Here is a 25,581-nt window from a genome sequence, read left to right on the forward strand (position 1 = left end):
ACTAAGTGATAAATGATAGAATAAAGTGATAGTTGGCCCAGAAGTCCAGTTTCAAGTTAAAATTAAAATTTAAAAAATTATTATTTCTGGATAAACCAATTTGCATAATTTGTATAATTCTTATTATTTGTATGTATTTACTGTATTAAACTGTTGCACACTATATAGACAATTTTTATTGAAAAAATAAAATAAATAAATGCTTTGTGGAGTTGATTTACCTCTAAAAAGTCAGAACTTACATTATTATTTTTGTTTTGTTTGGGTTCAATTTCTCCGGAGAACATTAATTTAAAAAATATATACAGCCGAATATAGAACCTCCTCTTTTTTGAAGTCGGTTAAAAAATGGATTAATGTCGAACATTTCAAGCGATAATAATTATCGGTTATCACCTGACGAAACTAGCATATGAACTGCCAGGCAATATAGCTTTGTTCGAGACCATGTTTATGAGACCACGTTGTTGTCGTTAATTACGAACTACTGAAACCCAGAGAAACAGTTAATACTCACCAATAACCATAAAAAGAAATTAATTTGAACAGTCCATTGATCGAAAAACATCAGAAAATATGATAAGATACTTTTGAAATACGATATTCTCATACAACAAAATTTGTCATAGTTTTTTATCGCACCCCTTGTACTATCCAGAGCTAGGTCTATCCGACTATTACCTTTTCTCATCGATGAGGCACGCGCTTGTATAATAGCACTTCGTCAATTTCCAGGATGTTAAAGTATATAAAGAATTATAAAAAATATTATTTCAATATCGGTAATAAACTTGTAAGCCGGTAGGAGGTCACATCTTCTGATATTTTTCCTGATTCAAGAATCATTAATATTTTAGCTACTTTCCAGATGCTTTAAATATAAATGTTAATAGTTTCATACCCTTTTCTGATAGTTCTTTTAAAATTTTACCAGTAATTAAGTCATAACCAGGAACTTTTTTAATATTAATTTCTCTCATTGTTGTTTGTTTAACTTTTTTGACTGTTAATTTCTCGTGCGGTAAGTCCATTTGAAATCGCGAATCCAGAAAGCTAGTGATTTTATTATATTAATAGCAGTATTTATTTTTGTCATCTTTATGTAGCTGAGACTCGAAAGGTTTAAGGTTAAAGGTTAGGTCTCTTAAGCTTTCTTGTTTTTTTCCACAACGAATAGTCTGTAGCCTCAGCTGGTGTCAAATTCTCTAGGTATTCTTGAATGCCTTGTTTTTGTTCATTTTGAATTAGTTCTTTCAGCTCTTTTATTGCCCTATTAAATTTTCTTTTATTCTCTTCAGTCCTTTGCTGTTACCAACTCCGTTGTAACTTTCTTTTTTCTGCTGTCTTTTTCTGTATTGTACATGATATATGTGTATTTTTTCTTGGAAATGTTTCATTGTTAGGAGTCGCAGAATATTCTGCCTTCTGTATATTTTTTGTAATGTTTATTGCTGCCATTTCTATGTAAATTTCATTTTGTAACGGTAAGTTTAGAGAGATGTTTCGGTTTTCTCTAAATGAGGACCAGTTAGTTCTATTATCGCACAGAGAACGGGGTTTAACTTTGATGGTAATTTTTGAAAAAAGTGTTACTATTATTGGTGAATGATCAGAAGACAGGTCAAAACATGATTCTGCATGACACTTTTTTGTATCAATATTTTTTGTAATACAGAAATATAGTATCTGGCTATTTATTCCTGTCTGAAGGCCAATATGTTGGTTCACCAGTAGAGATATGTTATAAATTATCTGCCTTTATAGCTTTTAGTACGTCTCTGTCTTTTGAGGCTATTATTCTTGAACACCACATTAAATGTTTTGCAACTGTAATCTCGCCCGTCTATAAATCTATTACCCAGCGTACTGAAGAAATCTGGAAAGTGTTCTGTCTTGTTGTTATGTTTGGGTGGGTTTGGTTTGGATGTAAAAAACATTAATATATATTGTATCAATTTTTGTTAATAAATAATACCTTTTTAAAGTGAAAATACCTAGTAATTATTCTTCATTCTATACGTAAACATTATTAATAATTTTTGGACGGAAGTTTGTTTCGATAGATATTTTTATTTATTTTTTACACTTATTGCTCCACAACGTTCTATTGATTTGTAAAGGAATATAACCAAAACTGGTAACAGAAAATATATGTATATGCATGAATTTTGCAAATTGAATGAAATATTTTAATAAAAAAAACCCATCACCGGACAAAGAATAAATAAACAATTCCGAAATGAAGTATTCCATTTTGATCTACACGTATACACATACACGGACTCACGCGAGCATATATATATTTTTTTCCGTTGCTTCAGGCTTCGATGGATACAATTTTCCGTAGTGTGTGGAGTTCGTTTATTTCAAACATTTATGTAAATTGGATATTCGGTAAAACTAATTGAAATTCAAATTGGGCAAATATCATTTGGACATCGCGGACTGAAATTTTCAATAAACTAATAGATAACTCGAATAAATATTGCGCTAATAGCTTTTAAACTAATTAAAATAATAATTGAAAATTAAAGAATACAGCAAATGGGTTGTGGGGTGTAAATTGTGAAAATTATATTGTAATGGTATCGTATTAGTTGCACGCTATAGGTAATGACGCCAAATTGTTGTGGATAAATATATTTTCCACTCAAAAATTCCATATTCATAGTTTAAAATCATAGATCTAAGATAATAATAAAGCAGGAAAATAAATAACGTTAGTTTTTATTGTTGTATATATATATATAAGGTCTCCTTTTACCAACTGTGTGTTTATCTGGACTGGGCCTAAAGTTTAACGTGGGATCTAAACCACGGTCCCCAGCATTAAGCCAACCGACTGGCGAGTGACCAACTTTAGAAATCATCCCAGAAGACATTTGGTCTTACGCAGCATGGGTACTGGCGTGACTGGAATCATTTGCCTTGTCGGATTTTACACTCTTGCCTAGAACATTCACAAATTTTAAACAATCACAAACATAAATTTACGACCATGCCCCAGCAGGATTCAAATCCGAGGCTATCGCAACAGTAGGAGGACCGTCCCATCGTCTTTACCACTGCGCCACCAAGCCGGCTAGTTTTCATTGTTAGAATGGTATTTATATATAGCCTACTAAAAGTTGTTTTAGTAATGTGTCATAGATATTTATAATTTATTTTAACATTGTAGTACATTTAATACATCTATTATCGAAGGACTTAAAATTACAATTAAGAACACACGTATAATAGTTTGTAGGTTAGATTTGTTTTGTTTACACTAAAGTATTTTCCACACCACCCATGAGGTGGCGTCTCTAGGCGCGTTTTTTATGTAGTGGTATCCTCCTATATCTGAGAAACGTATTTTGCTTTCATTCGCGAACATATTTACATTTTTACTTTTAGTTCTTGTTTCCTTCTATGGTGTCTTTACATGTCAAGTCATCTTGGTATCACTGTATATTTTATTTCTTCTGCTACTATCTCTGTACACCATTCTTCATAAAATTCTTCTCATTCTTCTCATACGTTCTCACATAATGCTCATATATAATTTTAAACATATTTAATTACAATCATATCTGTGCACACATATCACGCCCTACAATACCATTTTCTACAGTCCTATTAATATTAATTTAATTTAGATTGTTTGTTGTTGTTCCTTTAAGTTGTTTCCACCCTCATTACTCTGTCTCAGGAATTAGCAGCATTACACACCATTATCACATATCCTGAAAGTTTCCTTCAGTTACTTTCACTTTCCGACTTACTTTCCAATTCAATCACTAAATTGTTAATTTCTAATCTGTCTAAAACATGTTCACGATTCTACCATTTATCAATTACTTCCTCTGTATGTCTGATCGAATTCCTCCAAACCGAAAGTCTTATGGTTGATAATGCTTCCTTGCACATATCCAAACAGTTTTTGATGGAATATTCTTCTCGACCAGCAATATATCTGCAATTAATTATTAATGAATATAATGACCACCAAAACCTAATCGAATGCTATTCAAGTTTCATCAGGATACACAAATACAAATAGTTTATCTTCCTTGGAATTATTTTATGCCTTTAAAAATTAAATTATTTTTAATTCAATGTCTGGAAGTTCCATTAAATCTCCCCGAGGGTTATCTTTACACCATTTAAACGCTATGCCCTCTAAGAGTGTATGAAAGGATGTCTTACATACCTAAAAAAGCCACATGTCCCTAACTCTTTTATGTATACTTTCCAGACACACAATTTTCTCTATAGCGGTACTTTTTCCCCATATGTTACCTTTTTTTACTAAATATATTGTGATTATTGCATCAATCTAAAGATTTGTTTTAGCTAAGTTGTGCAGCTAAAAATTTTCTTAAGAAACAATTTATTTTGAGTGGCATTAATATATTTACATTATAAATGATAACTACTAGTGGAATTTTTGCAGTTCTTGTCAAGAACATTTAAAATAATAACGAAAATATTTCACAAAACTCTTAAAACTAACGTGATCTCTATCGTACATTAAAAGGAGTAGCTCAAGCAGCAACAGAATTATTATATTATATTTAAAACCAAGCTATTCCGATAAAACCTACATTTCGTATAGTAACATCATTAAAACTGAATTGTAGTTACGTAAGAATAAAAAATAAAATAGAATCAATTATTTAATACACCCAATTCCTGGTTCTATTTACCGACTTTTTTTCTTAGCCGAAGTTGCGAGAGAGCGTGAATAATTAACGAATTAAAATCTTAAGATAAAGTCGAAACATTCCGTTTTCAGTTCAAGTTTTGCGCCTCTTATCCTATTTTTCTTCAAGAGTAAATTTATTTGCTTAAATTCGTCAGAGAACCCTTCAATAAAGATAAAAGCTTTTTGAAATGGAAAGGATTTGGAAATAATAAAGTTGTGTTTGTATAAAATGTGTTTTCCTTTGCTGGCATTCCGAGAGTGATTCACTCAGGCGCATTATAACAGCAGAGATAAAGGAGTGAGATGAGGCGGTAAAAAATGCTTTGAACATTTGCCTATCCAACTACTATCGATTCCGATATAATATTTTAGTTGTGTGTTTTTCTTTCGGCAATATGACTTTTTAACTTTGTGTTTCTATTGATATTGTTTATTTTTTTCCTTAAACCCAATTATCTGAATAAATATTCAGTTATACAAAGGGTTTCTACTAGATGCCACTACTAGTATTTGAAAATAATTTGGTAAGAAAATTGACACGTGCTACACTTTCTGCTTTTGAAGAGGTTGAATGCGAACCAATTTATTTTGGAAACTAGCTGTAGATTGTAATAGATACTACAGATCTACAGATACTACAGATAATAGATATATAAGATCAGGTTGTTCTATAACAAATCAACATTTGAACGCACGTTGAAAATTCTAAATGGGACGTCCTATCCTACCCACTATACTTGTAGGATATAGCTCTCCAAAAATACATGTAAATACCGAAAATTGATATGCAAATAGTCTCACAGACCGCGTAATGGTAGAAAGCAAGAAAAGTGATTGTTTTTCTCAACAGATGCTCAACAGTGTTATTATAAACGGACTGCACTAAAATGTACTTCCAAGATATCACCAGTTAAACTATATCTTGAATCTGAATCTCCTACAGATTATGTTAATCTTTTATCTATTATCCATTTCCTCTTATCTCGGCTATATGTATAACTAGATCCACTACACTCCTCACATCATCGGCGTTCAAGCTTTGACCTCCGAGGGCTTCTTTCAGTGGTCCAAACATGTGGTAGTCGCATGGTGATAAATCCGAGCTGTAGGGGTGTATCCTAACCTCCTTCCATAATTCCGATATTGTATCGAACGTGAGACGCGCGGTATGAGGGCGCGCATTATCCTGGAAAAGAATCGCACTTCGTGCTGGTATGCTCCTCCGTTTCGAGGGATAAACGTGTTTTCAGAAGGTATGCAGCATTAATGGTATGTTGGGTGCACAGGAAATCGACGTACAGTACGCCCCATCGGTCTCAAAACACCGTACATAGAATTAATAGAATTACCTGACCTGGTTGTCTGCGCATTCCCTTCGCGAAAATTCCTTGGCGCCCCTTCCTCCTTTTTCCTTCACTCTTTTAGCCGACATATTACTTTCGGGAGTATAATAGTGTATCCATATCTCGTCTGTAGTGAAAATTCGCGTTAAAAACCATCCATCTCCACCTCGTATCTCATCAGCAAGCGGCGACAAGCTTTCAACCGCATACATTTTTGCTCATAGTTCAACAGTTTAGGAACCCATCGCGCCGTTATTTTTCGATATTGAAGGTGTTCGTGGATGATAGACCCTACACTATCAACACTGATGCCGAGTTCAGTCGACATGTCTCTTGAAGTCGTTCTATGCGGCGAATATTGTCTGATGTGATGCTGGTTCGCAGTCGACTATCATGCGGCTCATTCTCGACGGCATTCGCGGCCATCCTTGAATGCTTTCGCCCATTTAAACACGCCAGCCCTACACAGATACTCACTATCGAACTGATTTCGCAGACACAGAAAAATTTCCGTCTTTTTTACATCTTCGCGTACGAAAAAGCGAATGGCACTATGTTGCGCTACAGCGGTCGGCACTTGACGTTCACTCATGGTAGTAACACGCGCGTGTGACATGTGCTCCCGACGAAAATCATGTCTGGCATAGACACTGTTCGTAAGGGACCCAGCTATCACATACTCAAGCCACGACCTTCAAAATATACATGCGCGCCAGCGATTGTCTCCATCATATTTGAACCACCCTCGTATATATATTCTTCATTGATTTAAAAATGAAAGTAAAACTAACAGGATAATGACATTTTCAATCTTCAAAATTTGCTTGTATTTGTAAAAAAATAAATTGTTTTTTACAGCCCGTAAATTTTTCATTCTGTATGACAAACAAAACAACAAAAGTTACCAAGTAAAACAAAGAAAAACTAAAAAAAGCTGCCCTTCTTTCAGTTGAAACCGATTGGATTCGTGTGAAACTTTTCCAACGATTATAACTTGTAACCGCCATATCTGGTAATGGCTGCCCGTTAAGCAAATTTCATTAGTCTTGTCCTGAATGAACGATATACACGAGATACGCCTGATTTCGTGTAATTTTCTGCTTAATGATAGGTTTTCGTGTGAACGAATTGAACAAATTAGAGTTGTGTAGGCATGTGAAATATATTTTAAATATAAAAGGGCCGCCTCTAAAAATAGCACTCTACCTTTATGGATCGGATGACTTGCAAGTTCATATATCATTCGAAAAAATGTCAGTTTATATTTCACTTAAATGATAAAATGTACGTCTAACGCATATTAAATTTAACTTATATTCCATATAACTATTTCTATTTACATAAATTATCGATCACTCAATGTTAATATGACTCAATGTTTCTTCTGAAGAAAAATAAAGCAAGAGAAAGCATGTTAAATCCTTCAACATTATGCTTAAAAATTATTTGATTCCGAACATTTTTGATATCACCAATTACACCATAAACATATAAACTAAAGTTTCATATTTTGAATATAAAAAAAATACTCGCTGTTTTTTAACTGTCAATCTCATTATTCTTTCATTTTAATCAAAAACATTCTAAAATGATCATCTTTTAATCACAGGATCTTTCAATTTGTTACACTATAAAGGAGACCAACACAATATCAATGTATTTTAAAATATTGATATTTATAGAAATATTTTGCATTATTATAATTTTTTCAACTGACATAGTCGAACATAACAATTAAAATATATCATTAAAAACTCAAAAAATTGAAATGTCAATTTCCCTCTGAAATTGCCTTTCTTGCAGGAGAAAAAATAGAAATTATAAAAATGACATAAGAATATTCGATAGAAACAGTGAATCCACCGTGTAATAGATAGAGCTGGAGCTCTGCCATGTTATATGAAAATAGTTGTTGCTTGTTTATAGAATGTTTGGATTTGATTTAATTTACGCATTTGCAGTAAATAAAATTTAAACTTTAAGTGTGCCAAATAGTATATTTTTTAGCCCGCGCAATATTCTCAAAAAGAATCAATAAAAGAAGAAGCAATATCCTTACCGTACTTGGCGTATTAATGTATAGATATTGCTAGATGTGGAACTAGTAATCAAAATGTATTCAAAGATTTTTTTAAGTCAGTAGTCGGTGTAAATGCAAATGTTATAGAGAAGTGTCATCTTCTCTTCTGTCAAGCTAATAATTTATTCAACGAAAAGTCAGAGTAAAGCCAGGAATATTCACAAAGACGAAGGTCTAGATTATATGGTGGATGATATGAAATTTCATATCCAAACATTTTATTTAACTACAAAAAGCCTCTAAAGAAATATAGCATCAGTTATATATAGAGACCCTTTCAACATTTTTATACCTATAATACAATTGACAGTAGGAAATTGGTTGATATTTGTTTATTCAAATATTATTTTTATTTATTCACCTTGTATATAGTAATGTAATGAATATCAATTTCAAGCGTTCACAGTTTTAAAATGGACATTATTTATAGTCCAAATTATAAGCATGATATAATATATAAAACTGCAGGTTCCATAAAAAATGTCATAAAAAGTGTATCTCCTGTGGACAGGACTGCTTTACTGATGGATACGAAAATTCTATCCATATATTAAACGGAAAAACTACCACGAAGTATTAAACGAAAATTATCAAATATTAACCTTCCAACATAGTACGGTAATTATGTAAAAGTATTACCTTCTTTTACTTCTAGCAAATAAATATTTATTCAGATTACATCAAAACATATCATTTAACATTCACTAGGGATTTCGCTAATAAAATCAGAATATACTGAAAAAATATGTACTAAAAAGTATTAAATTGCATGGTGATATTATATAATTGACAACCAAATAAAAAAAAGATAATATAGGAGATTTAGAGAAGACTTGGTTGAAATGAGGATCAAGGCGAGTTGCATTGATGTTATGACCAGTGAAATGAAGGTATATTATGTTGTAATGTGTTGATAGGATGAAGTAAAAGGATAAATGAGATACTATTATTAAGAAGTATAGTGCATCAAATGCTGACTGCAGTTTGCTTAGTTTTGAGGATTCAACATTGCTATAACCAATGAAAAAATAAAATATTTTTAGCACAAGAGAAAACGGTCATACTACAATATCCAGAACTTTGTAAAGATCCAACTGAAAATTTATGGAATCAATTGAGACATTAATTTAATCAAAATAAAGCCAATGTATAGTAGCTAGTTTTCTTTATCTATAATCCTTCCAATAAAACAGTCAATGCACGTCATCAAAATTTATACTGCAATGTTGCCACCCGAAATTTAAGCTTTCGTTATTCTTTTGTTTACTCTGACGACAAAATACTAATGTAAATAAAGTAATGAAACAATAACATTCAAAAATATAATTTATTTTAACATTATAGTGCATGAAATTCGTATTTATTATATTACTACAATATTACAGTTTATAAAACGGCCACAATAGTTTGTAGGTTAGAGTTGTTATTATATTTACATTGACATATGACAACGGTGTCGATCAGTACCAACACAAATCGAATTTTATTATTCTGATGCATCAGAATTTGTTTCTGTCTCTTTTCATCTAGAGTAATGCTATTAGTAAAGTGAGAAAGAAAAATGGTCCGAGTTTAAAAGTACTGAATTTGGCTATAGATTGCATTGGTTATTTTACTGGAAAGGCTATCTAACTGCACATTATATCGATTATTTACAGCAATCTTCAATTATAAACTTGATTATGAGTTTCATTTTTAATTTTTTTTTGAACGAAGTATCTATTCCTCATTAAATAACAATATATCGCTTACCTCCCAGATAAAACAATATGAAAAATTATGTAGATATAAAGACAATGTTAAAATTATTCCGTTTTTTAAGGATTTCGTAATTAAAAACCCATCAAATACTTATTTGTGTGATTTATATTTTATATTTTCCGATATGTCATGAATATCAATCCGTTCTTTTTAATATTCCGCCAAATCAGTGGCGGACTAACGTTGCGAAAGCTTTTATCTATATTGAAGCGTCCTTTTCAGATGCGGAGGATGCCGAATCGGAGGACCTGCGTCCATTATCCCAATTCATATTTCCTTACGAGAACCGCAACTCCCGCAAGAGTGATGTTTTGGACAGCATCTCGAGTTCTTACGAGGGTACACGGAAAATCCTCGCCGACTCGGAACCCAGGGGACCGTACTATATACCCCACGATATAAAAATAGATTACCGCAAGGATTTCTCGTCCTCCGTCGATCTGCCGCATCCAACTGTCGAAATAGGTAACTCGCTTTATGGCCTTTTCCTTTTAAGCTAAATTTCAATAAACCCGTTCATGTTTGGTATTCCGTTTTTATGACAGATTTTACATTCAATAATCCGACGTTCCTGCCAGACCGTGAGCATAAAACATCGGCAAAAGAAAACGTAATCCCACATTTGAATGGCACATATGTTTTCTAGCGAAAACACCAATATCTTCCTAAATATGTATACACACACACACACACACATACATATATATATATATATATATATATATATATATATATATATATATATATATATATATATATATATATATGCAACCCAGAAATAGCCATGTCATAACTATGGCAACCGTCGATCCGGCAACAATAATTCGAATTAAAATAGCTATTTAGCAATAATAAGAGAACACTTTGAACTTTTAAAGGGGAACACTGAGGAGTGTTATTTTAAAAAATTTATATACATGCCTTTTTATGCATTTGCAAAACAAGGTGGAATCCAACGCCCATACAGTTTATTCAAAGTTTTTTTAGTAATGCGTCATAGATATTTCTGACGTGGGAACATTGCAATGTTACCACATCAGCTCTGAATTTTAGTTCAGTTTGGCTTTGACATACAAAAAAATTCTAATATAAATAAAATAATTGAGCAATAATCTTATCAAATATGATATATTTTAATATTATAGTACATCTAGTACACATATTACCGAAGGACTTAAAACTACAATTACGAACACAGGTATAATAGTTTGTAGGTTAGATTTGTTTTATTTACATTGAGAATGGAAATCTAATTCACCTAATTAACAATTCTGAGAAACGTTACAACAAATCTGAGAAACGTCTTTTACTTTCATTCGAGAGCATATTTACCTTTTTACGTTTAGTTCTTCTTTCCTTCGATGGTGTGTTTACTTGTCATCTTGATATCACTATATATTTTATTTCTTCTGCTACTATACAGTGTTCACCATTTTTCATAAAATTAATCACTGAATTCTGTCTAATGCATTTTCCATATCTACAAAAAAGTTAGTATTCATTCTCTACTCATACGTTCTAATATAATGCTCATGTCTAATTTTGGACAATTACAATCATATCTTACGCTTCATTCAATTACGCTTATTTTAAATTAATTATGTGCATACCTTTAGTTGTACATTCATCACTCTGTCTCAGAAATTTCCAGCATTGCACAGCATTATCACTTATCCTGAAAGTTCATTTCAGTCACTTTCACTTTCCCACTCACTGTCCAATTCAATCACTAAACTGTTAATTTCTTATTAACTAATTAACTGTGGTTTTCAGATATACTTAATGTTCAAATAAATTATATTTGATAATACTTTTGTTCAATTATTTTATTTAGATTAGAATTTTCTTGTATGTCAACGCCAAACTGAACTAAAACTCAGAGTTTATGCGGCAACATTGTAATGTTTCGACGTCACAAATATCCCTGACGCATTACTAAAATAACTTTGGATAGACTATATATTAATTTTTGCTGAAACTCTATCGACAATTAGAAATGCGGCACTGTTGCCGGGTTTAGTTATAGATCTGTTTATGTTTCAAAGAATATGTTAAAGATATGTTTTAAATATACATCTTACTAATTTGTTACTGTAATTATTTATTAACTTAACATTTTAACAACATTTATTTTACATATAATGTATTAACTTCAAATTCTCTTTCATAATAGTTAACCTAAATATATTCATTTTGCAGCAGATTCTGCCTAATTTTTTATTATTAAGTTTTTTATTATTGTTATTATTAAAACTTGGCAATATTCCTAGCTTCATAAATATTCTTCTTTCAACGAAATCATTTTGTAGAATCTTATTTTATAATAACCCCTCTCTAAATTATTCATTCAATTTTGTTATATGATTGTACAGAGTTACCATCAGTGACATTTTTATAAAACATTTTTCAATTCAGATTTTTTACATTATATGTCTAGAGTTCAAAATTCGTTAAATATTTAAAACAAATATATAACATTTTAATTTTCATTATTTTTAGGAAAAACATAATATCTATGCACTATAGGCACTTGAAAAAGAATATGATTGAAATGCGTTGAAATAATTAGTTGTCAAAAGGTATGTATCGACAAACGTATTTGGTGTAAACAAAATCAATTTAATAGAGGTTGAGCAGAATTTATAATAATATTAATATACAAAATAAAATATGATACAATAAATAATAACATTTTATAGTATAATTGATAAATGATGGCTTATAAATTAACATATAATACCGACTATAAAAAAATGTTTACGTTGTCAAAATTATATAACGAAGTGATTGTATAATTAATATATTTTGTGTATTACATATGCCTAATATATTAAGGCAATAAAGAATTATAACTTGTATATAATTATGCAGGCTTAAAAGGCACTAACTACAATCTATTGTTTTGCATTAATGTAACTTAATCGTTGCTCGTCAATGTTACCAATAGCCTAATTTGAGTGAAAAAAGAGAAATACAAAAGAAGATGCAGAGAAGTCAAATTTAATTTTAATTTTAATTAAATGTCTTTTAAAAATATCATGAACTAGATAAGAATATAACGTAATATGCATCATTAAAATAAATAAATAAATAGATAAAATAGACATTGCACCCGAAGGGCATTAATCTAAAGGAGACAAAAATATATTCTATATCAATTTTTTTTATTTTAATCATCACGTCCAATAAAAGCTCAATAAATAGAACGGATTCTTAAAAAAACAGGTCAATTTGTCTCGAAATATCTATTAGCCTAACCCAAATATCGGGAAAAACAGGATTGTCCTCGAAGTTAGATTAATTGTCCGATCGATAAAAAAGCAAACAAAAGTCCCCGATCCCCCGAGCATTATTTCTGGCTCATGGCACGAAACTTTCTCGGCGAAAGTCAATGGGTCGCGACGTTTTCCCGTCGCAAAAACCAACGACTCTCGTAACCCCCACAGGCCCATATACATATATCTCTTTTTTAATTTTCCAGATATACCTGCTGACGAGCGGCACATCATCAGCAAACGGGAGACCGACTACGAGTCCATGGTGAACGTCAGCCTGCTCCAGTTCCTCGACACGGGCCGTTGGTTTCTCTCCGTTTACAACGACGAGCTCCAGCCGTACAGCGTATCCTTAGTTATTTCCGAAGCGGAAGGCGTGAGCACGACTTGCCCGAACGATTGTTCCGGAAGGGGCTCGTGCTACCTCGGCAAATGCGACTGTATCGACGGCTTCCAAGGAATCGATTGTTCCAAGAGTAAGTATCGGTATTGTTTGGTTAGACGATAGATGGATCGACCTAAATGGATCGTAATTCATTTTTTTTTATTTTATTATTTATATATTACGTTGTTACTAGTCGTTGCAGACAATTAAAAATTAGGCAAATATCTAGGACGACCGATCGGTCCTATCATAGTCTCTAATCTAACAGGTCAATTGAAAAGTCCCCAGTCTACCATAGTAAAACACATTTTTTTGGCAAAATTAGTTTTTATATCCAACATAATTCCCTTCAAGGTTGATATATTGATTACAGCGACCCTCCTTCTTTGTCCACCTCTTCATTCGACGAAATTTTTTTCCCAACCAGCATTCTTTTGATATCTGAGAACAGGAAATAGTCGCTGGGGGTCATATCTGAGAACACGATGGCTGAGGAAGCAACTCGAAGCCCAATTCATGGATTTTCATCGTTTTCACTAACTTGTGACACGGTGCATTGTCCTGGTGAAGCAGCACTTTCTTTTTCTTCAAATGCGATCGTTTTTCGTTGATTTCTCTTTAGAGTGTCTGCTATTTCATTCGGCTTCAATTGACGGTTTTCAATTTAAAATCATTTTGTGGATTTTTTATATATTTTGTCGGTAACAACCTCTTTTGGACGTCCACTGCATTCACTGTCTTCGGTGCTCATCTCACTATGTCTAGACTTAACATACCAATGCCCGATGGTTGATTTTCCTGGGACAGTATCCGGAAACTCGACATCAAGCCAATTTTTTACTTCTAATATATTTTTCCCTTTAAAAAGCAATATTTTATCAACGCGCGAAATTCCTTTTATCCATTTTTTGACAATAACAAAAGTTGCTTCACTCAAAATGTTATAATTCACAAACTAATGATCCTGTTAAATTTATACACGCATCTTTTGAGGGTTAAGGATAACTAAAAACGTATGGATTTAATTCTAGTAGCGCCATCTATGTGTCAGGCCGGGGACTTTTCAATTGACTTGTTATAATAGGTTTATTTCTTACTACATGGCGTAAAGTCACATATATCTAGTAATGCTAAAATATATTAAAAGACGTTTGGAAGGTATCGGCTTTTTTTGCTTAATAGGAAGCGCGTTAGAAAAGCACTGAGAAGTATTTTAGGTGCACTCAGATACTACAGGACTTACATCGAGACCTTTTGATACCGCCTATCGCTCAGGAAATCAATAGAATTGTAATTAGATATAAGAACAGATACCATTCTCATGTCAATTTCGTCATGATATGACTAAGAAAAAAATATGAGCTGGAAGACTTAAAAAGGTCATAAAAAATACATTTTTTCTTTTCATTTAATATCTCCGTAAATTTTCACCAAATATAATTATAATACGACACATAGAACTGTAAAGAACACGGTTGCTTTATCTTAATGAAATCATGTCAAAATTAAGAAAATAACAAGTTAATCTTTCAGCGTAAATTATATCGATGAGAACAGACCGTTAAATATATTCTAAAGTCTTGCTGCTCCTTTATTTTATCTGTGTACCCATCAAGTAAAGCTATTAAATCCAGGAAGCCCTAGAGATAGCCGTCACTTTTAATAGAAGAGTTCCAGCAGGAAGGGCCAGGGCAATTTTAGAACAGTTGATCCCCTAGAAACCCGTCGATACAATCGTGTTCGTTCAGGTAACAAGAGACCCGAAAGGAAAAGGGACTGATTCGCCGGAAATTATAGTTATGAAACATTGTAAGACCGTTTTCTTGCTATTGTCTGACGAATGGAAAGGTAACGTTTCGCCGTGCCGTTATTGGTTGTAAATAATAACGTCTAAAACTGGCCCAGAGATTTAAAGGCCCGTTAAAGCTAGATTACGCGAAATTGTGTGTAGTTCGGCTCTAATTTGTATAAAGTTAGGTTGTTTGGCCTCCGTTTGCTCATTTAACCCTTTATTCTGCTGTTGTTTACGTTTTGGGTAATTATTTTGTTCCGGGATTATTATTTTTCGCTGATTATTCTCAAACTCTTTTCGAAAATGGATTTTGATTACTATAATATATACTGTATATATACTGTAATTATAGTTTTTTCAGCTTTACCATATTACAATCCTCATATCAGTTTCTACACACCGATCGAAAATTAAAAAACATTTGATTTGTGTGTTGTGATTTACTATCAGGGTTGCCAATGTCTATTTATCAAATTACCCAAATAGGAAATAAAATTTGCCAGCTACCCACGAATTCACCTTAAAATTATTTTGAGAAGTGAAGTCATTCTTGTAGCAATATTCCAACCAACCATTCTAATTAATTTACGGGCATTCAAAATAATTTTGTTGATTTTTTAAATGTTTTCGTCGCTAACAAACTCTTTTGGGCGTCCACTGCCTTCACCGTCTTCGGTGCTCATTTCACCATGTCTAAACTTAGAATACCAATCCTTGATGGCTAATTTTTTCTTCAACTGTATTTATTTCCCTTTAAAAAGAAATATTTTATCAACACGGCAAATTCCTTTTTATCTATTTATTTTTTCACAATAACAAAAGTTGCTTCACTCAAAATGCTATAATTTACAAACTAATGATCCAACAGCTGCCAAATTTATACACGCATTTTTTGAGGGTTAAGGCTAAGTAAAAACATATGGATTTAATTGTAGTAGCGCCATCTATATATCATGCCGGGGACTTTTCAATTGACTGACTATGTCAATCCCCATCAACATGAAATTCTCGGCAGATTGGAGAATTTTCCGACAAGTTGGCAACGCTGTTTATAACATCCAAATCTTAAATTAGGGTAACCTTTGGTTAAAGTCAGTTATATATTTAGCGCAAATTATAAAAAACTTAATATTTCGTTCATTATATTATTTAATTTTTGTATTATTTAATCTATTCATTATATTTATTAACTTCTTTAATTATTCAAAGTCCGATGTATTTAATTAATTTAATAGATATTGCCACAATCGTTCTGATATCGATTCTGCACTCTTGTATGAAGTTCATTGCACCTAAATTCAATAGGGGAGAGGTATGGCGATTGAGACGGACACTTCATTATTTGTAAAATTTCTAGGATTCATTTCTGATTTAGGAATACCTGATTTTGATGAGAGTTCACTTGTTGAAAATCAAAGCGTTAGCTAATGAATGAGTGAATCTAGCTCATTTCATTCGGTTATCCAACAATTTGGAATTCATATAGCCGAGCTTATTACTGTAGAAAATACAAATAATTGGATGTCCGGAAACATATGAATAAGTCTTCAAAAGTCGTAAAAAATAAAAGAAAGAAAAGCTAAAGATGGGCAATTGTTTAAAAAAAACGAATTAAACCAATTTGCCAAATTAAGACTTAAATGTACGTAAAAGAAAAACTCAAAGCTTCTGTTTCTGTCAACAAGGTACCATCCAATGCTGGGCAAAAACATGCTTTGCTTTTATTAATATTCAAATTATAATCCCGCAATAATAATTTTATTTTTTATATTTGATATACAAAATACAGTATCTTAAATATTATGATTTAGAATTCAAAACACAAATTACAGAATACAGTCAGGTGATAGTTTATATAAATAGAATAGAACTAATCCAGACAGCTCTTTAATCAACAAAAGAGGGATTTCCTTTTATAAACACTATCTTTCTAAATGTAATATAACACAAAAAAAATCTGCTAAAGAAATATATTAGGATAAGTTTAAGCGATAGTGAGCATTTCCCTTCTATTGTTTAGGAAGCTGACTAACTCAATGTTTAAACATTAAAATAAAACCATCATCTTCTTTAGTAACACTACTGCTCCTATTACTGCCTGGAATTATCCCATATTTCAAATGATTTGTACTAATGGCTTGATTTGCAATATTCTAAATTATTTGTGTGTGTGTGTATAACTACAATGGTAGTGTGAAGACAATATGGATTTATTTATTTCAGGTGGCAGTTAAAAACTTTATCAAATCTTCTTTCTAAGCTCTCTTTTAGTGAGGTAATAACAATAAAATGTCTCGAATGTCAATCCTGCAATAATCTAATTTGTACAGACATTGAAGTAGGCAGAAGTGTACCACAGTAACAATTATTAACCTGAATGTAAGCTAAAGCTTACCGGGAAACTCGTAGCCTTATCCTGGGTATGATGACTCAGAAGTTTGGATCTATTACTTATTACCTGAGTTACCTAAATGTGACGTTTTAGATGGAGACATACCTAGTAAATAAAAGGCAAATCCGTCCTGATGTTCAAACGCAGCCTCATTGAAACTTTTATAGCATTTGATCACCGAGTTAAGAGTGTATTAATATCGAGTTCGAGATACAATAAAATTTCACTGTTTTGGTTGTAACTGAACAAGGAGATTGGGTTCGAGATGAACAATTTTTTATATTTATTCTTCTTATTTAATTCTCTACAAATTTCTTTTTTGCTTCCTTTTTCTGTGAAATACTAAATAGATTATAAAAATAATGTTTTTATAGACTATTGACTTATGTTGCATAGCCACTAAGATTAACATTACTAACACAATTTGAAGACATAAGTATTTGAAATAATAATAAGAATATATATATATATATATATATATATATATATATATATATATAGAATATATAAATATCAGCATCAGGTATTTAGAATACAAATTACAATTTACATTTACAACCTTGGTACAAATTAAATTCAGTTATATTAAAACAATCCTTTTCTTCTTATATTATCGAACAACGATTACCTAAATCGGTTTTCGACCTTTTCCTATCGGAAAATATGTTTTATTATCCAGTCCGGACATAAAGAAAAACATATTCCCCCTCGAAACTTACACGAATAGTTATATATAGGGCGACCGGGGCTAAAAGTGACGGCATTTAGGACTTTCCTCCGGGATACTGGAAAACAAAAATCCCAATAAAAAATCCCCGAGATCAATAGCCTGAGCTGTTCTCCATCTTCTCAAGAGTTGAGCTTCAACGATAGCGCCAAAATCCCCTTTATATAAAAGGTAAATACTCTCGTTTCTACCGCCTATCCCTCCAAGCCCAGGATATAAGGCGTTTCTCTAAAAAAAATACATGATCGCCATACGGGATAATATTTTTATTGGAGTTCGGCTTTTAAATAAACATATTTCCCGGGAAAATGTTCCTGTTTCTGGACCTTCTCGCTAAGCTACGATCTCAAGAAATATTATGCTAGTTCGATGTGAGGATATGTTTTAGTTATTTTGTATTAAGAGGATTTCATCATTAAGATATCACATTAATATATAGATACCATAAATATTGACTTCCTTTTCGAGTAATACGATTTCAAATTTTAATAAAACCCATATATTATAGCATTTAAGTTCGCATTCTAACTTAGTTATTCAATATTTTTTATTTATTTCATTTCATAAAATAGTACTGCAAAAACAAGGAAGTTTATTGGTTTACATTGATGTAAATATTATATATAAGGACTAGGAAATAGCAGTTACAGTTCTACATAATAGAATGCTTTAAAGCTTCATACCTCTAACAATGCTTATTCAGTGGAGTCATACACTAGGTAACATAATATAGAACGTAAATAATCGATATAAAAAAATCTATCACCAAAAACAATCGGTATTTGCTTTCGCAAAAGCGCAATATACCTTCTATTCACTCTATGAGTTTACCAAACATCTTTATTAGATATGTCTAGTACAATCATTACTACATTGCATTTGTACTTGGATTAATTCACAACCAAAACGAGTGCGAGAAAATTCATCAATATGTATTCCTCAATTATAAAATTATAAAAACTTCGTATGGTTTGATTCGTTTCAATCTCCTGACATCCTGTGCGCTATCCATCAGTTATATTGCTTCCACGTTAGTATGATTTAATAATCTTCTTTCGTGTTTCAAGGCGAAATCTTCGATAACTTCGCAAATTCATTGATTTCCAGGTCATCGTGCAGTTCTTCGTTGGTTACGTAGCGATAGGCATTGGTAATAAATCGAATGGCCTTATTTTGACAGCGTTGGATGACTAGTTGATTTGAATTGTTAGTGCAACCTCATATTTACACCCTATAGTTATTATATCTATGAGTATACCATTATTTCAATAATGTGTAAAGGATATCTGAAACAATAAACATATTAGTGAAAAAATATTCGTGCTCGTTAGAAAGGAATGGTACAACAAAGTGTTAACCGTAATGTTGAGCATTATTATCCCAAATATATCTGATATAAGCAATGGTATTTAGTTTTAAATGACATTTTATCTAAAAAAAGACCAAAACCATAAATATGAAAATGACGGCCTATAAAGCATTACTTTACAAATTAATACACGTCTTTTGGTGTGTTTTAACATGTATCTTTATTAAATAGAAAAATTGTCTGAAGCTTCAAATTGCAAAAAAATCCCTTAAATTTTTTTATAGACCTAATATTGCCACTTATTAAAAAAAGCAAAGTTGTTTGTTGCCTAACCTTATATATAATATTATCTTAAAGATGTCTGCTATCAGACTGGGATAATGGTTATGTATTGAAATTATTTATAATCTGAAGAAAATTTGTCACACTCTTTACCGGTTCTGAAAAAAACATAGATATCAATGAGCATACCGACTCTTGGACAACAACAAGCTTTGAGAATTTTTAAATTGTATTTTCAAAGCGTTTTTAGCAAATAAAATCGCACAACCGACGTGGCAATTTAAAAACTCCATCACCTATCGAGCGAAATACTTGGCGCTCCACATTTAAGCTCATTATTCAAACTTTCTTTTTATGGGGTCGCTTTCAAAGCTTTGGACCGACCGGTTTACTTTGAAGTAATTTGCAATCTGATAAGTTTTATTAATTGGTTCGCTTATTCATATTTCGAATGCGAAGAAAATTTCCTTTTTTTGTATAATATTGATATTTAACAGTCTAGTTCAAACAGCATTAATATATCATTAATTATGTATACCTAGTTACATCTATATTTATGGATAAGGTTAATAAGCAATTAAATAATAAAAAATATAAGCCTTGCTATCTGATTCACCTCGTTGAACCCATGAGTTTCTCCTTTGACGATACCCCCTCCCCCCGTGTGTTTTATCTGTAAGTTATATTCTGCCTGGATTTGGTTAAGGATACTACAATCAGTGATTTTTGTTTACTGAGTACTCATGTTTTACATCAGATTGTACCAAAGTTTTATAGATATTTTGACTTATGTTTTATACAATTTTAAACCTAAAATATATATGTCTCCGACTACCTTAATCTGTTTATATAGTTATATTGGTCAGACCATAAAAACTAATTCTCTCAAACAAATATATTGTGGAAAGTGTAATACTAGAAAAAATTAGAGCTAGCGTATATTGACGCACAAAACTTAAAAATATAATATGAAAAATAATGTGAACATTTTATCACAATGAGATATTGAGTGAACAACAAAATAAATTCACAATTCGTGTCACATGTTTGACTCTCGAACAAAATAAATAAAAAAAATCTACTGGTCCGTTCTTAAAATGTTATAATAGAATAAAGCGATTTTAGAAAAGAATTTAGTATTCCTTCTCCCCATATACATTTTTACCAAACACTGAGGTATATTTTGCACAATTATCAATACATATATATATATGCAAATAATTAATTCACACTCTGCAATAAGAATTTCTAAAGTTATAGTATATTAATTATGTATACAACTTTAGTTGTTTCCACTCTGCTCACCATGTCTTCGAATTTATCAGCATTGAACCATACTTCCATATTTAGAAAGTTTCGTTCAATTGAATAACAAGGCTGTTTTTTCAACCTATCTAACATTTGTTCACGATTTCATCATTTGACAATCTCTTCTTCAATATGTCTGATCGAGTTCACCAAACCGAAGGTATTATTAACCATTCCTGCTTCCTAAGTTAAGAACAATATATCTGCAATAAACTATTAATAAATGTTTTGACTAAAAAATCCTGATCAATTATTATTCCAAACTTTACCCTCATCCATCAACTTATTGTTTTAAGACTGTTTTTATTTTAATTTTACCATATTGGTACTATTCTGAAATATACATCTCATCTCAATAAACAAATTGAAATAATAAGCCTTCCTTGATTTCATTATATGCTTTTAAAAATTGTATTCTTTTAAAAGCTGTGTCTGGAAATTCCATTAGAACTCTTGGTGGGTTCTCTTTACATCATTTAAAAAACCATATTATCCAACAGTGTATGAAGGGATGTTTTACATTCCTCAAAGAGCTGCATATCTCTAAGCTTTCTACGGATACTTTCCAGACTAGGAAATTATCTATGAAATAATTGTATTAAATTATATTTATGGTTTCTGATCGAGCTAACCTCAAGCTGATCTTGATTCGTTACCCGCTTTGAGTGAGGACGTTTTCTTTTCGGTGAATCTAAGATTGTACTTTTCATTTCTTGAGGTATTTCAATGACCATGACTATACTAGATTTTATTGCAACTGCAACACGCTATAAAATAATTTCAATAAAAACCGCTGCAAATTAATACTCAACTGTAAAAATGCTTATCTCTCTAAGGGATTTTACTGGCAAGAAGGGACATTCATTGTCTCGTTTCTGTTCGAAGTGACTGACAACAATTTGTTTCGTCTGACTTCGGTATCTGCAATCAGAGTAATAATAAGCAGCGACTTGAAATTAATCGAAACAAGCAAAATGTTAAAACAAACAAAGGTTTAGAACTTATAAAAGTTTGAGAACCAGACGACTTTGGAGCCTGATTCGGTTACATGTTCGAACATATAGAATAAAATGAGAAGGAAAATGTTGTCTAATTCTAAAACGAATTTACAAATTGCGGCAGAAAATACATTGAACATTTTGATGACGTGAGTTCATTGTTATTTTGAATAGACTTATGTGAGATGAAAATTGTTGAAATATACTACTTAAAACCTAGAGAATTCAAACTCAGACCAGTTAGAAGCGTCACCAGGACCCTATCACTAAATCTCTGTGGCCTGGACACAATTTGCGGAAGCCACGGCCAGAATGCAAAAAGCCGAATACTTCACGCCCGGAGACATTGTTTGTCCGAACAATACCTTCCCTATTAAAAGTCGAGTGTGAAAGAATATAAAGAATATAATAGAAAGAAATCATTTATCAGATTCCGGGGCGAAATTCCTGACGCGCGATGGAAAATTGGTCGCTTCCGAAAATTTTATCGCACAAAAGGAAAACGTTTTATGAATTTTATTTGTGGCACGGCCGGCGTCCGGCCAAATGTAAAACTCCCGGGTTATTTTGTTTCGTCGTGAAATGCGGGCAGATTTTTAAACTGGGTAAATTACATTTTTCCAGTCTTTTGAGAGACGTGGAGCGGCACTACTGTTCTGTACTTTTTGAATTTAAAAAAGCCTCTTTTTCAATACCGCCACCGTAAAGGTTTCCTATTCAGTTTCGATAAGGTTTCTGTCTTGGTTGGTATATTGTATACTGCTAATTTTGTTATGAAATAATAATATATATTTTTAACAAAAAAATCGAACCGACTTCAAAAAATAAATAAGGAACCGACTAAACGAGAAAGAATATTCAAATATTGATTTTTAACACCAAAAAAAAAACATTTTAAAATTAAATATGTATATAATAATCGTTCTAATAACTAAATAAAATAAATAAAAACCTTATTTACCCTATATACTACATGTATTTTATATTCTACTATATACACACTGTTTAGCTTAATACCTATCTATACCTATTTATCTATTTACAATATTATTTTAACTACTACCAACTGATTACTTTGAAGTCACTGCCGAACCCAAACAGTTAATGTAGATTCATTTTGTTGGTAATTTAATTTTTTGTATATGTCACAAAATTATATTATTAGAGTAGATATTATAGAGTATATATTTATAGAGTATGTATTATCTTTATTTTCTAATGACGGTTCTTTTCAAATTTCGTTAAAATTTAGAATATTTAGAATATTTAGATGTATTAAAAATATATATTATTATTATTATTATTTTTAACATTTAACACCAAAAAAACATTTTAAAATTATATATGTATATAATAATCGTTCTAATAACTAAATAAAATAAATAAAAACCTTATTTACCCTATATACTACATGTATTTTATATTCACTATTTAGCTTAATACCTATCTAAACCTATTTATGTATGTACAATAGTATTTCAACTACTACCAACTGACTACTTTGAAGTCAGTGCCCAACCCAAGCAGCTAATGTAGATTCATTTTGTTGGTAATTTCATTTTTTGTATATGTCACAAAATTATATTATTATCTTTAGATTGTTTGATCTCGTCACCGACTTCAAACTGATACTAATTACATTAAACTACAATTATACTACCTACAAATTATACTAATTTTATACTACTTACAAATAATATATATATATATATATATATATATATATATATATATATATATATATATATATATATAATTATATATATTAGAAATAATAATATACAAATTGATTTAACAATTCTTCCTTGATTTTGATGTACGTTTTTTATAAAATATAATATAAAATATAATATAAAAGTATATTATTTTAAAAGCAATGTCTGGAAGTGCCATTAGACCCCTTCGTGGGTTATTTCTACACCACTTATATACAATGTTACCCAACAGTGTATGAAGCGATATTCTACATCCCTCAAATAGATGCATATCTTTTAGCTTTTTCGGTTACATGTTCGAACTTGTCAAACAGCATTCAATCTATTTTTAAATAGAATATAATGAGAAAGAAAATGTTGTCTGACTGTAAAACGAATTTGCAACTTTCAACAGGCACATATTAACGACGTGCGTCACTACTGTTTTGAATAGAGTATATATTATCTTTATTTTCTAATGAAATTTCGTTAAAATTTAGAATATTTAGATGTGTTGCATTAGAAATTTTAAAGGAATAAAAATTAAATTGCTGTGTTATTATTGATATTTTAACACACATTGGTTTTAAATTTTGAAAGAACAAACTGTAGAATATAAGGCTAAATTTTTAGAAGTTATGAAATCCAAACGTCATCAATTTTATTTATAGTGGGAATATTGGCTGCCAAATTTGTAATAATCTACATATGACAAAATTTCACCCCAAAATAGCAGCAGTTTCGAAATCCATGACAAAAAGCGATACAAGAAAACTATTATACTATTGTACTAGAAATAACTATAAAGGGTATTTGTTTTGTTTTAGTTCCTGCTAATTATTTAGATATGTAAATTAATTTAAATATGGTGCATTTATAACCTACATTAATTATATTAATAAATATAGGTTATATATTAAATTTAATACTTCATTTTATTCAATCAGATTTTTCCAATGTTTATTTACCTCCTTATATATAATGTCAACATGTTCAATATAATTCAATATATTCATTTTCAATATATATTTAATATATATATGGCCCTTTAATTATTTCCAAATTTTCTTTGATACGTCTTAGTATACGTATAACGAAGAAAACACTATATGATATGTAACAATATATATATATATTGTAATCAGTTTGGCTTGTGTACCCAATAATAACATATTAACATAAATAGCATAAAATTATTAATATGTATGTATATATATATATATATATATATATATATATATTATCATTTAATATTCTGAATTATTCTATCATAAAATATTCTATGAAGCGTCGAATAACTATATTTGATTATATTGGTGTCCATAATATACAATAATTTGTATATATTATTTGTATATTTAAGTTCTTACAATTATAACATATCATTTTTAAACAAAAATACAAACGTATCATGTGATTTGAAATACATCATTTAAATATCTCATCATAATTTATCAATCTAATCGCTTATTGCTAAAAATATACATATTATCATCTACAGTTAATTTAGCAGTCTTCAAATATTGTATGCATTCTATAATTTTCTTG

General features: G+C 30.9%; 1 protein-coding gene across 4 annotated transcripts in view; it reads left to right on the forward strand.

Annotated features, from left to right (window-relative positions):
* Positions 1-25,581, forward strand: part of Ten-a (Teneurin-a transmembrane protein) — a 1,091,387-nt gene that overhangs the window by 914,584 nt on the left and 151,222 nt on the right. For 3 of the 4 annotated variants that reach the window (XM_076399553.1, XM_076399555.1, XM_076399554.1), the window contains 2 exons: positions 10,094-10,336; positions 13,353-13,622. In XM_076399553.1, coding sequence (XP_076255668.1) covers positions 10,094-10,336; positions 13,353-13,622 — 513 coding nt within the window. The remainder of the gene's footprint in view (positions 1-10,093; positions 10,337-13,352; positions 13,623-25,581) is intronic. The other variant, XM_076399556.1, reaches the window with a different exon arrangement.

The sequence above is a fragment of the Rhynchophorus ferrugineus genome, unplaced genomic scaffold (assembly GCF_030347505.1).
Source record: "Rhynchophorus ferrugineus isolate W39M unplaced genomic scaffold, kcgeb_rfMv2 rfM3, whole genome shotgun sequence".
Classification (NCBI taxonomy): Eukaryota; Metazoa; Arthropoda; class Insecta; order Coleoptera; family Curculionidae; genus Rhynchophorus; species Rhynchophorus ferrugineus.